The sequence below is a fragment of the Rhincodon typus genome, chromosome 34, assembly GCF_021869965.1.
Source record: "Rhincodon typus isolate 14 chromosome 34, sRhiTyp1.1, whole genome shotgun sequence".
Classification (NCBI taxonomy): domain Eukaryota; kingdom Metazoa; phylum Chordata; class Chondrichthyes; order Orectolobiformes; family Rhincodontidae; genus Rhincodon; species Rhincodon typus.
In genome coordinates, this window is record NC_063365.1 from 17,187,401 (window position 1) to 17,202,503 (window position 15,103).

Below are 15,103 nucleotides of genomic sequence, written 5' to 3' on the forward strand. Positions count from 1 at the left end.
GCAGAGGCCGCGGGTCTACATGGATATCTCTGTGGACGGCAAGCCCCAAGGCCGGATCACCGTGGAGGTGAGCTAGTAGCACCTCGGGCAGCGGTGAATGGTCACTCCTTGCCTGGGGTATGGGCGGGGGGCGAATGCTACCGAATGTATTGATCAGTGTATGTATCTGATCGCATTATTTAGAAAAGCTAAGTTGGAGGTAAAATGAACAAAGCTCCACAATGGGACAAAATTCATCTCACTCCATGGCGTCATACTGCGGTTCTGCAGCATTGCAGCGTCCGTCACTTGACGTTCATAGTTGACCCCTCCTCTCCTCGGCCACCCTTCCCCAAAAAAAAGTGGTGTAGGAGTGGATGGAAGTCTGGCATTTACTACTGTTTAAGCCCACTGAGAAGCTGCGGTAAGTTTCGCGTCGCATAATGCAACGGAAATGGGCAATCAATGAGTCGCAACGTGCGTCTGCAACGTGCTGGAGCGGGTGGATTCCAGTGGCGGAGAGCAAACCAATTTCGTTCAGTTCAGCATTTTGCAGTTTTCGTTACTGAAATGTACGAGCACCAACGATTCTTTGAATTGAAGGTTGTTCTGATATTAGCTTGTTTTTCCTGTTATTTCTGACTTCAGTCATTTAGTGATTGAATGACAACTTTTTTTAAAGCCCAATGTTGGCCATGGGACTTAATTGTAGATGAGTCTTTTCATTACTTTGTTTCAGGTGGCACACTTCAACTAGGTTTTGTCTGCCGTTTCTAATTTCAGTCTTGTGGCTGCTGCAGGCATTGGGCCAGTAAAAAGTAGTGGGGGAGAATTATTTGCATATGCTTGCGCAGTAACTTGTAAAGAAAGTTTGCCCCCTTTTCCTGTACGGTAGCAAAAGGCTTGGAGTTGATGAATTGGGTAGGTTAGTGTATGAGATTTCTTTTGCTATTTTCATTTACTGGGTGTGGGTGTTGCTAGCATTAATTGCCTTGACCTACTGCGATTCATCTGGTGTAGGTAACTTGCAACATTAAGGAGGGAGTTCCAGGATTTTGAGACACTGGATGTTTGAATGTTGCATTTTTCAGATGAATCTCAAGAAATTAAGATGAATGTCATCAGTTTACAAATAAAATTAACAGATTATCTTGGTGAGGTGAGTTACTTGTTTATGGGCAAGTGAACCCAACAGTAGCCATTCATTCCCACTGAACTAGGCAATGACTTTAATTGACTAGCTTGACACCCTTTCAGAATTAGTTTTAATTAGACTGAGTATTTGGAAGAGAAAACAAGGTTGGAATAATGACTACAGCTGTTTTAAAACTTACATGAATACTGAAGCTGTGCTCCATTTGTCTCTTTCAGCTCTTTGCTGACGTGGTCCCGAAAACTGCAGGTAAGTTTGAAAAACTGACTTCTGATGAGGAACGGTTTGGTCTTTAGATGCATGCTCATACTCTGACTTCGTTGCAGAAAATTTCCGTGCACTGTGCACTCATGAGAAAGGGTTTGGTTACAAGAACTCGACATTTCACAGAATCATTCCTGATTTCATGTGCCAGGTGAGGGAGCAATGTAATCTTGTTTTGTTTGTAATATCCCTGTCTGTAGTTTGATTAAATGATTGACTTGTTCAACTCTCGACTGTTCAGGGTGGTGACTTCACAAGGCACAATGGCACTGGTGGGAAGTCCATCTATGGAGAGAAGTTTGCTGATGAGAATTTCCAATTGAAGCACACAGAACCTGGTAATTTTTAAAATATTTATTTGTGGTGAGAGCTTGATCTGTTTTCATCCTTTCAAAAAGGTTTATGTTGGGAAAGAAGGTAAGTGAGGAGAAGTGAAATCTTTATTTCCACCAAGACACAATGGCACTGGTAGGAAGTCCATCTATGGGGAGAAGTTTGCTAATGAGAATCTCAAATTGAGGCACAGCGAACCCGGTGAGTTGCTTTTCCTTTAGATGGTGAAGGAATGTTCAGAGTGCTAAATTCCTTCAGGGTGAGGAGGAGGTTGGAGTCAGCTAATAAAAAAGGCAGGAAGTTAGTTTTGAAGGAGCTCAAATGCTCTATGGGAAGACTGAAATTGAGAATCTTGTTGAAGTGGGTATCTGGGGAAGTGTGGTTTAGGCCATAATATTTGGTGCCATCTTAAAGCAGTCATCTAATGCTACATTCAAACTGCTTGAAATGATGTAATGAATTATATTGTAGACTTTTAAAAGTCAAACTTGTTACTTTTCTGAAATAAATTCTTTTTCTCCATTTCCATTCAGAGTAAAACCTATGTTTGCTACATTTTTGATGTCAGCTGTTAATTACATCTGCACCTGGCTACCAGTAGGAGGTTTTCTGCACTGGAATGTGCTATAATTGGCCATTACAGCACAACATCTTGTATGAAGAATATTGGAGTATCAGACATTGATTTTTCTCATTTAAAATATCCTAAAAGCAGTCTGAAGGAATAAAACACAATTCTTCCTCATTTTTGGCATCAATGTGGTTTGTCAAATACAACCTAGTTAAAATGACTTCAGACATTTCATTTGAGTTAAACTTATTTTTGGCTAGTTTAATGTTCCTCTTTCTGATTTAGCTACTCAACCTCCAAAGGAGTTCAGAAACTAATACTGACTAACTTACTTCTGGTTTAGGCTAGCAATGAAGCAGAAGAATGTAGAGCCTTTGAAAGAGTTTGATGCTTGTGTTTGATTTCAAAATCCTCTTGCATTTCTATCCTATGACAGAATTTGCTTGCAAATATGCCATGCTAACCTTAAGTCATTTTTCCTAATCCCTTCTCTTAGCTCCTGCTTTTAAAGAGTCTGGCTGCAAGAGCAGCTCAGGTTCACAATTCTGCACTGGGTAACTGACTACCTTATCTGACTCACCATTTTCTGAGATGTAAATCAGGAGCATAATTGAATTTTGAATACTCCCACTTGCTTGTATGAGTGCGTCTCCAACTGTACTCCAGTTCAAACCTTACAGGACTAAACAGACCACGTGGTTGGTGCCTAATTTAACATGTTCAACGTTCAATACCTCTGCTACTGAGATATTTGTAAGGTGTACTGCAACAACTCACCAATACTCCTAAATAGCACCTTTCAAACCTGTGACCCATACCGCCAGAAGGACAAAGGCAGCAAGTGCTTGGGAGCATAATGAACTGCACATTCCCCTCCAAGCACCTGGCCAATTTGATTTGGAATTGTATTGCCATTCCTTAGTCAGTTGAAATCACACTACTCCCACACACCACTGTGGGTGTACCTGTACCGCTTAGATTGCAATCAAGAAGGCAGCTAACCATAACTTTCTGAAGAGTAGTTGGCAATAGTGGCAAAATCCCATGAATGAACTTAGATGTGGGAATATCAGGAGAATTGTATTCAAGTTAATTGGTCATGATCTAGAATACCAGAGCAGACAGTGGGGGGCTAAATGAGCTCCTATTCCTACATTCCTTAATTTTAATTTTTTCTGTTGTAGGTATCCTGTCTATGGCCAATGCTGGGCCAAATACAAATGGATCACAGTTCTTTATATGTACTACTCAAACTGGTTGGTAAGTATATGATCACTTATCTACTTTTTTGTTTTTTCAATTAATTCATTAGCAACCACTGAATCTAATGTTGTTGAATCTTGTAGGTTGGATGGAAAGCATGTCGTATTTGGTAAAGTTGTAAAAGGCTACGATGTCGTGAGGAAGATGGAGGCATGTGGCAGTAGGGATGGCAAACCATCTAGTGCTGTTAGCATTGTTAATTGTGGCCAATGTGAATAGAATTGTACAATACAAATAAAACTTGATTACTTGAAATTCTAACTTTGCTTTGAACTGAATTATTGCATATTTATGACAATAGTTATGTAACATTCTAATCTACATGGAATGGAAAAAAAATCAGATGCACAAAGGTAGACTGGGTGAGAAGTTCACAAAATGTCTTGGACTACTTCCTAAAATAACTGATTAGAGAGCAGACTATACTAGATTTGATTGGAATATGGTTCCTCAGTCTTTTTTACAAAACCACATCTGGTTGCAACAACCATAATATCATTTGATTTTATGTTCAGTTTGAGGGAGGAGTGGGTCCATGACTTTGCTAATTTAAGGTTAATTGAGGGCACAAAAGCAGAGCTGGCCAAAGTAAATTGATAAATTGGATTAGAGAATGTGTAAATATAAATCTAGTAAACGGTGCCTTGACTGTGGGTAGGGTGCTGTTTGGTGAGTTGGTGTGATCTTTTTGGGTTGAATGGCCTGTTTCAAACTGTAGGGATTGAGTAAGAGGATATTGCAGAGTACACAAAAGGCACTTCAAGGGAAGTATTCTAAGGCACAGACCCACCATCTGTGGTTAACTATAGATATTGATGCCTTCAAACACAGGTTGGAGAATATATTTTTAAAAAGTAAAAATCTATATTTGAAGGAAAATATTATAAAAGTTGTGTTGGTCCAATAATTGAAACTGGAAAATTAATGGTAAATGAAAACAGGGTTTTTATTAATTCGTGGGATGATGATGCTGCCTAGGGCAGCATTTATTGCAGATCCCTAATTGTCCAGAGGGTAATAAAACACCAATTATGTTGCTACGGGTCTGGAGTCACGTAGGCCAGACCAGGCAAGGATAGTAGTTTCCTTCCCCAAAGGACATCAGTGTACCACATAGGTTTTCTGACAATCGGCAATGGATTTATGGTTGACGTTAACTCTTAATTCCAGGTGTTTATTGGGTTCAATGGCCATCATTAGTCATGGCAGAGTTTGAACCCTGGTCCCCCAGGAATTTAGCTGGGTCTCTGGATTCACAGTCCAGCAATAAGGTATTATCTTCACTGATGGAGATGCACTTCACTACACAGGATACAAGTAACATCCCAGGAGTAGCTATCAGGAAATGGGTGTTGGGGGAGGAGGAACTCAGTGAAACCTGAATCACTAGAGCAATATTGAGTAAGCTGTTGGACCTATGGGTTCTGATGGACTTCCACTAGCATCTTTAAACAAGTATTTAGTAAGGTAGTTGGTTTTAATTCAGATTTCCATTATATTGGAAGATAGCAAATGCAACTCTGTGGGTAAATCACAAGTTACCATTAATTTGGTTATGAAGAAATCTCAATCAAGTACTGAAAGAATGATTTAAACTTTATTTCAGTAAATCAAAATAAGACCCCTTATGTAAGCAAGTTAAGCCTCCACTCAACTGCCTATTGCCTGATTAATGGTGGAATGTAGCTATGATTCCAATCAACATTGTCTCTCTGGAGCAGTGCTGCAGATGCTGGAAGTTAGAGTAAATAAATGTGGAGCTGGAAAAATGCAGCAGGTCTGACAGCATTCAAGGAGCAGGAAAGTCAATGTTGCAGGCCAAAACCCTTCGTCAGGACTGGGGAGGGGAACCCAGAAATAAATAGGAGGGACATGGGGCTGGCGGCAGGGTAGGTGAGATAGGTGGATGCAGGTAGTGATACCATAGTTGGTCAATGGGAAGTAGAGCAGGTAGGTGAGTCAGAAGATGGACAGGTTGGGGGAGGAGAGATTTTGAAGCTGGTGAAGTCAACATTCAGGCCATTGGGCTGTAAGCTCCCAAGGTAAAGTATGTAGTGTTCTTCCAGTTTACATTTGGCCTCCCTGACAGTGGAGGAGGCTAAGGATGGACATGTCACCAGGGGAATAGGTGGGGGACTTAAAATGGATGGCAACTGGAAGGTTGGGTTGGTTGATGTGTGTAGAGTACAGATGCTCTGCAAACTAATCCCCAAGTCTGCATTTGGTCTCCCTGATTATAGAGGAGACCATGTCGGAAGCAATGGATAAAGTTGATAAGGTTAGATGAAGTGCAGGTGAATCTCTGCTGGATTTGGAAGGAAGTGAGAGGGGAGATTTGGTTGCACCTCCTGTGATTGCAGGGAAAGGTACCAGGTTTGGTGAAGGGGTTGGTTGGGAGTGTGGAGCTGACGAGAGTAGTGGAGTGAACAGCCTTGTAGGAAGAGGACTGGTGGGGAGGGAAATGTCTTTCTGGTGTTGGGGTCTGATTGTAGGTGGGGAAAATGTCAGAGGATGATGCATTGTATTTGGAGGTTGGTGGGTTGGTATGAGAGAACTAAGGGGACTTTATCCTTGTTGGGGGGAGAGGGTTTGAGAGCAGAAGTGTGGGAAATACAGGAAGATGCAGTTGAGGGTATCCTTAATAAAGAGATGGGGAGAATATGGTTTCTGAAGTAGGAGGATAACCGGGAAGACCGAGAGTAGAACAGCTCATCCTGGGAGCAGATGTGGCTCAGGCACTGGAATTGTATGGTATAGAATTTTTGAAGGAGGGTGTTTGAGAGGAGATGTAGTTGAGGTAATTGTGGTAGTCAGTAGGTTTGAAATGGATGTCTGTGGTGAGTCAGTTACTGAAGATGGAAACAGGTGTCCAGGAAGGGGAGGGAGGTGTCAGAAATGGGGAAGGGGTGAAGTTGATAAACTGTTCAAGCTCCTCACGGGAGCACAAGGCAGTACCAATACAGTCATCAGTATAGCAGAGAAAGAGGTGGGGGATGGTGCCGGTGTAGTTGTTGAAGAGGGTCTGTTCCACGAATCCTACAAAGAGGCAGACATCGCTTGGTCCTTTGTGGGTGCCCGTAGCAACCCCTTTGGTTTGTGAGAAGTGGGAGAAATCAAAAAGAAAAATTGTTGAGGGTGAGCACCTGATCCACCAAGCAGATAAGAGTGTCAGTGGAGGAGGAGTGGGTGGGCTTACAGGAGAGGATGAAGCAGAGGGCTTTTAGGCCGTTCTTGTGGGGATGCAGGTATACAGGTACTGAATGTCCATGTTGAAGATGAGGTATTGGGGCCAGGGAATTGAAAGCTTTGGAAAAGTTGGAGGGTGTGGGTTGTGTCCTGAATGTACGTTCCTGGACTAAAGGAGAAACAATGGAGTTGAGGTAGGAGGAGATGAGCTCGGTGGGACAGGAGCAGGCAGAGACAATGGGTCAACTGGGGCAGTTAGGTTTATGGATCTTGGGTAGGAAATAGAAACGGGCGGTGTGGGGTTGGGGAACTATCAGGTTTGAGGCTTTAGGTGGTCAATCTCCTGAGGTGATGAGGTTTGTGATGGCCTGGGTGATGATGGCTTGGTGATAAGAGGTGGGGTTGTGATCGAGAGGACAGTAGGAGGAGGTGTCAGAGAGTTGATGTCTGGCCTCAGTGATGTAGAGGTCAGTTCAGCATACTACCACTGCACTTCCCCCTTGTCGGCAGGTTTAATGGTGAGGTTGGGGTTGGAGCAGAGGGCTGTGCATTCCGATGGGAAGAGGTTGGAGTAACTGAGAGGGATGGAGAGATTCAGGCAATTGATGTCACAGCGGCATTAGAGATGAAGGGGTCAAAGGAGGGTAGGAGGCCGAAGGGTGTGTCCAGTAAATGTGCAGTTTGCTGGTGGTGGGAGAAGGGGTCGTCAGAGGGTGGGTGGAATTTGCGATCAAAGAAATAGGCGCAAAGGTGGTGATAAAAGAACTTGACGTTGAGGCGTGTGTGTAATTTGTTTGTGTGTGGACATGGGAATGAAGGTCAGTCCTTTGGTGAGGATTGACCATTCAGCCTCAGTGAGGGGGACATCTGGGGATGGTGAATACCCAGCAGGGTTTGGGGCTGGGGCTGAGTTTTGAGCTGGAGACTGCAACTGGAGTGGATCTGTGTACAGAAGCAGTCACGTGGGTGGAAGCAGAAGTAACAACTTGGTCAGTGGTCGTTACATGGTCAATGGCATCAGGGGTCATCTCTGGAAGTGTCAAGGATTTGATGCTTGTGCAGTGTTGTTCTTCGAAGTTCTGCGACTGAAAGTTCTTGAAATTGAATTCTTAAACAATTTTCTCTCTTTCAAGTTTACGGTGTGAGATTATAGAAGCTTTAGATTCTTTCATCCCCAACATTAATTACATTTTTGGAGACCTCGATCTGTAGCTTGCCTTATCAGAAGTAGCTCCCCCTGATCCTTTTACATCCAGTGTTAGCTGTCTGTTTTAAATAACCTGTCCTGCAATTAACTCCTTACATTTTTCAGCAAGTTCCTTCTGTAGGTAGTCTTACTTACCTATTTGTCATGAGGTAGCAGGTTATCATGCAGAAACAAATACATAAATTGCTGAAAAAGCGCTGAGTCTGCCAGAATCCGTGGAGAGAAATCAGTTAATGTTTCAGGTCCTGTAACCCTTCAGAATTTGTTATCAGGCAGTGTTACCTCTCAAGAAGCACCTTGTTTATGTTGCATTGCTTCCTTCCAAGGTTATTGGAAGGTTAATGTTATTTTTAGTTCCTTTATAACAGTTTCTTTTTGTCCCTTTCATCTTGGCGAGACAACCTATTCCAGAAAGAGTTATTGCTGATTCTTTCAAGCCATGAAGTTATTGAAGCTCTGAACTTTACATTTTCACATCCTTTATTGAAAATGGGAGGCATACAGAAAGCAGGAAAAGGTAGGCTAATGAGCTTAATATGTTAAAGGGACAAAGATAATTTTCTGAAGAGGCAACTTGTTATGGATAAAGAGGAACTGATAGATATGGTGCTTAAATTTCTCGAATTAATAAGGTGCAACAAAGTTGCTGAAGGTAGGTGTGGGGTTGGCTGTAAATGGTGAGAGGTTGGCATGAATAGAAGATTGATTGACTTAAATAAATGGCTCAGATTCAAAAGATGTAACAAATGGTTAGCCTCAGTGGTGCTCGGCATCAATTGTTTACCATTCATATAAAAGCCTTAGGTGAAGGAATGGAAGGTATGTTTGGTGAATTTACTGACAACAAAGTAGGAAAATAAGTTGTGACAAGAACTACATAAAGACAGGTTGAGTGAGCTAAGCTGTGGCAAATGGAGTAAAAGAATTAACTTAAACATTTTGGCAGTAAAAATAAAGCATTATCTACATGATGTGAAATTGCAGAGTTATCTGGGTGTACTTGTGCATTAATCACAAAAGGTTAGTATGCAGATACAGCAAGAAATTAGGAAAGATAACAGGATGTCAAAATAAATTGTCGTATTCAAGGAAAGATGTGCATGCTTTGGAGGCAGTTCAGAGGTATACTAGAATAACTCGTAGGATAGTGGAGGTGGGTTAGAGAGTGGGGCATGACTGAACATCAAATCCTGAGAGGTCTTGATAGTATAGATATAAAAAGGCTTCAATTGTGAGGAAGGGTCACCGGACCTGATACGTTAATTCTGATTTTTCTTCACAGATGCTGCTAGACCTGCTGAGCTTTTCCAGCTACTTCTGTTTTTGTTCTAGATATAAGAAGGTATTTCCTCTTGTGGAAGAATCTAAAGCTAGGTTACTCATCGAAAACAGATCAGGCATAATTTTGAGGGTCTTTGGAGCTCTTTCCTTTAAAAGTTGGTGTGAGCAGCCCTTGAATATTTTTAAGGCTAAGGTAAATAGATTCTTGTCAAGCAAGGAGAGGGAAAAGGTGATCGAGAATAAGGAGATTGTAACCCCAAGTCCACAATCGGGCCAAGCCCATGATTGTTTTTATTAACTCTCTAATGGCATGTGCACATATTGGGCAAGGCAAACAAAGGCAAAACAATGCCCTTTCTTCCTCAAGAGGCTTAAGAAATTTGGCTTGTCCGTAAGGACTCTCACCAACTTTTACAGATGCACCACAGAAAGCCTTCTGTCTGGATGCATCATGGTTTGGTACAGCAACTGCTCTGCCCAGACCGTAAAATACCAAGTTGTGAATGCAGCCCTGTCCATCATGCAAGCCAACCTTCCATCCATTGACTCCATCTACACTTCTCACTGCTGTGGAAAGGCAGCCAACATAATCAAAGATTCTTGCCATCCCGGTTATAATCTCTTCCAACCTGTTCTGTCAGGCAGAAGGTACAAAAATCTTAAACATATGTGCTAACAGGTTCAGGAACAGCTTTTCCCCCCACTGTTATTAGACTGCCGAATGGATCTCTCAAATTTCAAATCTATGGTTGATCCTGCTTTTTGTGCACCTTCTTTGCAGCCATAACTTTGTATTCCTCGTCTGTTCAATCACCCTCTGATCTTTGTATGATATGACCTGCCTGTACTGCAAGCAAAACAAAACTTTTCACTGTACCTAGGTACATGTGACAATAAAGCATCAAATCAAATCCAAATTTGAGGTGCAACAGCAATGGTCCCTGGGCTGAGTGACTGGCTAGGTAGTCAAGAGTAAACAATACTGCTGGAATCTCTAAGACTTCACTACCTGCAGGATGATTCAAATGAAAGTTTCATTGCCTATCTTGACTTTGTCCTAATTCTTCAACAGTGTGCATCAGCTGTTAAGGACTCATCTAGAAGCTTTGCACTCGTATGTCCTAGTCATGACCAGTTAAAAAGATTTTACTAATGTTACTAGTAATACAGAAGAATCCCTACAGTGTGGTAAGAGGCCATTCAGCCCATTGAACCGGCACTTACCCTCTGAAGAACATCCCACCCAGACCGCACATTGTCTCCATAACTCCACATTTCCCATGGTTAACCCACCTCGTCTACACATACCTAGACAGTACATGGCAATTTAGCATGGCCAATCCCCCTAACCTGCATACCTAATGAAGGCCCTGTATGAATTTAGGGACGTCTTGGCTTCACTGGCCCTCTGTGAACTGCCTTTCACCAGAGTATGAAGGGTGCTTACTTCTGCACAACTTAGGAGCTGATCTACATATGGTGCATCCCTAATACAATGGTTAAAATTATCTAATTTATTTCTGCATGGTGCCATAGAAATGTATTTACTTTTTTGAGAAAATCAGCAGCTGTGAATGATTATTAAAATCAACCAAGTTAATTGAGTGCCAACAAAATTACCAAACACATTTGATAATTTTATGATGCTTTGACCAGGAGAAGAAGTAATTTCCTGCTATGGGATTAGGGCTGATGAAAATATTACCATCAGGTGGCAGCACAAGTTTGTACACCAGATGTACTAATTTAACCTATTCTTGAAGATGGCTCTGCTTCTCTTATTCAGAAGGCAATCAAATGTTTCAGAAAGCTATTTCTCCCAGGTTCTCTTGTGTTTCTCATAGGAAGCACAATGTAGAATCCTGTTAAGTGGCTTTATGTAGCAGGCGGGTGAGGAATCAGACTTATAGTCATCTATGTGTACCCTTGTATGCTTATATGTTCAATATATTTTAAAAAGATCAGATTATTTTGGATGCTAAAGGATCAGGGAGGGTGAAATTTGGACAGTAGATCGCTCATGATTGTGTTGACTGAAAGTCCAGGTTTGCTTGATGGTTTACTCCCGCTCATGTTACATCTTTAATATCCAAAACATCATCCAACCTGCTTCTCACACAAACAGTTCTACCTCATTTCTGCCTGTAAATGGCCTTTTGATTAAAATGATCTGAAATTCCCCACTGAATTTTGGCTCCATGAGTATTGTGTGTGTGTATTAATGACCGGACTGAACTGAACAAACAAGCTGAACCACTGTGAAAAATTGATTTTGAATCTGAGCCAGTATCCTCGGCTCACCTTGTGAACCCAACAATACTGAGCATAAGAAAGAAAACAGGCAACCAGTATACAGACATCGACATGAAGTTAGCTGGTATCAGTTCAGGAATTGATGTAATCTTGTGTGTGTTTGGTGGGGGGATGACAATGTTTTCCTTGTCAGAGTGGTTAACGTTTACAATTTAAGAAATGAGAGACAGAGTAGACCACTCAGCCCCTACACACTCCATGCAATACAATTGTGACTGATCATCTAGCTCAGCTCCACATTCCTTCCCACTCCCATATCCCTTGCTTCCAAGAGACCAAACTCCACCTCTACATTTGAGCGCACAACCCTCTGGGGGTGAGACTTCCAAAGATTTATGACCTAAATGATTGGCCCCTTATCCCGAGACTGTGCCCCTGCGTTCTCCGTTCCCCGAGCAGGAGAGCCATCTTCCAGCCTCTACCTTGACAAATTCCTTCAGGGACTTGTAGGTTTCAATGAGATTGCCTCTCATTCTTTTAAATTCCAGACGGCAAGGGCTTAATTTATGCAGCCCTAGAACAAGCCCCTCATTCCAGCAATCAATCCCAGGAGCTATTACCATCCACTACTGTTAAGTAAGATGTGAAGTACTCAAAGATGCCAGGGCCTACCAGGCTATGAGACCAAATGCAGGTAAATGGGATTAGTATAGTTAGGTGCTTGTTGGTTGAGATAGGGTGGGGCAAAGGCCTTATTTTTGTGCTCTATGACTCTGATAAAGGGGTGGAGAGAGAGGGTTTTCAAAGGCTTCAGACCACCCATCACAACCAACTGTGCAAAGGTTTAGTGAGGCCTTGAGGCTGACACTAATGCTTGCCTTTTACTGCAATGTCATCTGATTTGCCTGGTTCTAATTGTCTTGAAGGCTTTTGAACGTGTGGAAACCACTTTAATTTGAGTACCTTTTTATTATTCATTGAACGTGGGACATGGGTGTTGTTGGCTGTCCATCCCGAGTTGCTCTTGAGAAGGTGGTGGTGAGCTGCCCTCATGAAACACTGCAGTCCACATCCTGTAGGTTGACCCACAATGCTGTGAGGGAGGGAATTCCACCATTTTGACGCAGTGACAGTGAAGGAACAGCAATATATTGCCAAGTCAGGATGGAGAGTGGGTTGGAGGAGAACTTGCAAGTGGTGGTGATCCCATGGATGCCCTTGTTCTTTTCGATGGAAGTGGTCGTGGGTTTGGAAAGTGCTGTCTGAGGAGCCATGGCAGTGCTGGATTGATTTGGAAATATGTTGGAATAATGAATAAGTAATTGGATGAAGCTGCTGTAAATGAACACTGTGATGCCTTCAACAACAATTTTCATTTAGATAGCACCGCTGACAGATTAAAATGTCCCAATGTACTTCACAAGAGCTTTGATGCCAAGCCACATAAAATATTGGGACTGACAACCAAAAACTTGGCCAAAGAGGTAAGTCTTCAGGAGCATCTTAATGAAGCAGAGACTCAGATAGGTTTAGGTAGGGAATTCCAGAGCTTGGGATCAACATATCAAAAGGTAAATTCACCAACAGGTGGAGTGAATGAAGTCAGAAGTCACATGATGCCAGGTTATGGTCCAACAGGTTTATTTGAGATCACAAATGTTCGGAGCGTTGCAGATTTGTCAGGTGAAGTGATAAATAAATCTGTTGGAGTATAACCTACTGTAATGTGACTTCTGACCTTGTCCACCCCAGTCCAACACCGGCATTTCCGCATCAGAGCGAATAAAGTCAGTGGTTGCTAGTAATGGAACGGCACTGAGACCCTGGAGCACAACTGAGCATTACAAAGTCACAGAGGCATGAAGACATGAAGTGATTTGCAAACAAGAGTGAAAATTGTGGCTTTGACCACAAGGGAGGACGGAGTGAAAATGCTAAGAGGATTCTGGACATGGTCATTAAGCCGGTAGTTCTACATTGTAGCCTATACATTGTAGTTGTTGCTGCTTTTACTTATTACACTTTTTTTAACCAGTTGACATGGCTCAAGAGGAGAAGTATTTTCAGAGCTAGTAAGCTCAAAAAAAACTGAACGCTCCACCTGCTAAATTCAATACATAAATGGTACAATATCACTGACTATCTATTTATCCTGCCCCCAAAAGAAGCATACAACAGTGCAGCGCTAATTCTCTTAACAACTGTTGATTAAAGCAAAGCTCTCCACTGACAGTGCATGATAGTTGCTGGTATTCTTTGCTGTCACGAACAGCTATTAAATTGACATGAATGTTGCTGGACATCTTGATCACTGTTCATTTGGCACCAGAAACAGGGTTTCATTTAGCTTTCATTTCTGCTTTTGTTCAGAAGGATCACAGCACTTTATTTGGTGAATTGTTCATCCCTCTCACCCAGACCTGATGCCTTAAGTTGAGTGAGAGAAATACAAACAAACCACTTGTTGTATATCCTTTAAACAATACAGCCATAATCCTAAAGTAGCTCTGTATAATCACTGCAGAAATAGTGTATTTAGTCTTAGCCTCAGATTGGACTCAAATAACATTGGTTACAGTGGAATGTTAGATTACAATTTTTTATACAGAATCCCTTCAGTGTGGAAACAGGCCCTTCAGTGTGGAAACAGGCCCTTCAGCCCAACAAGTCCACTCCAACCCTCAGAGCATCCCACCCAGACTCATCGCCTATAACCCACCTAATCTATACATCCCTGAACTCTACAGGCAATTTAGCATGGCCAATCCACCTAACCTGCACATCTTTGGACTGTGGGAGGAAAACCGGAGCATCCAGAGGAAACCCATGCAGACACGGAGAGAATGTGCAAACTCCACACAGACAGTCACCCGAGGGTGGAATCAAACCTGGGTCCCTGGAGCTGTGAGGCAGCAGTGCTAACCACTGAGCCACTGTGCCACCCGACTTCTACCTTGCTCCTCCCAACACAAGATTCACAACTAGTAGAGAATAATCCAATCATTGAATCCCTACAGTAAAGAAAGAGGCCTCTCAGCCCATCAACTCTGCACAGACCCTCCAAGAGCGTCCCCCTCACAACTTATCCACTGTGAATCCGTGCTGCCCGATGCAAAGAATGTTCAGCTACAACCATGTGATGTTTCATAAGGCATTGCTGTTTATGATGTAAGGACATTTTTACACTTTGATACACTTCAATTCTATCCATCCATGCGTGCAGTTTGTAGGACATGCACGCTTGGAGCTGTATTTCATATTTGCTACTGCCACAGTTACAAGGAATCATAGAATTTGGGGTTCAGTGTGAATCACCGATGAGATTTTCATCAGGTGATTGCCAGCAGTATGCCTGGGCACAGTTGGATGTCCCAAAATCATGGCTGATACCAACCTTGCACCAGGGCTTCCTGAACGTTGGTAAGCACAGTGTTTCAACAGCAAGAGATTGTGCTCTGCATGTCGGATGCACAGAAACTGTACCTATTGTACGACGTATAAGGCCATGAGTCTGCATTTTATAGAGATGTAGAAAGTTTCAGAACTATAAGGAGAGGGAAGAAATGCAGGATTCATTGCAGAACACCTTCAAAGAGCCAGCACAGACATTTTG

General features: G+C 42.4%; 1 protein-coding gene across 1 annotated transcript in view; it reads left to right on the top strand.

Moving 5' to 3' along the window:
- The window catches only part of LOC109927753 (peptidyl-prolyl cis-trans isomerase-like), a 9,577-nt gene extending 5,753 nt beyond the window's left edge, over positions 1-3,824 (top strand). Inside the window, exons 2-7 of the mRNA XM_020527760.2 lie at positions 5-67; positions 1,351-1,381; positions 1,459-1,547; positions 1,638-1,734; positions 3,485-3,560; positions 3,647-3,824. Coding sequence (XP_020383349.2) covers positions 5-67; positions 1,351-1,381; positions 1,459-1,547; positions 1,638-1,734; positions 3,485-3,560; positions 3,647-3,782 — 492 coding nt within the window. The 3' untranslated portion in view covers positions 3,783-3,824. The remainder of the gene's footprint in view (positions 1-4; positions 68-1,350; positions 1,382-1,458; positions 1,548-1,637; positions 1,735-3,484; positions 3,561-3,646) is intronic.
- Positions 3,825-15,103: the final 11,279 nt, after the last annotated feature.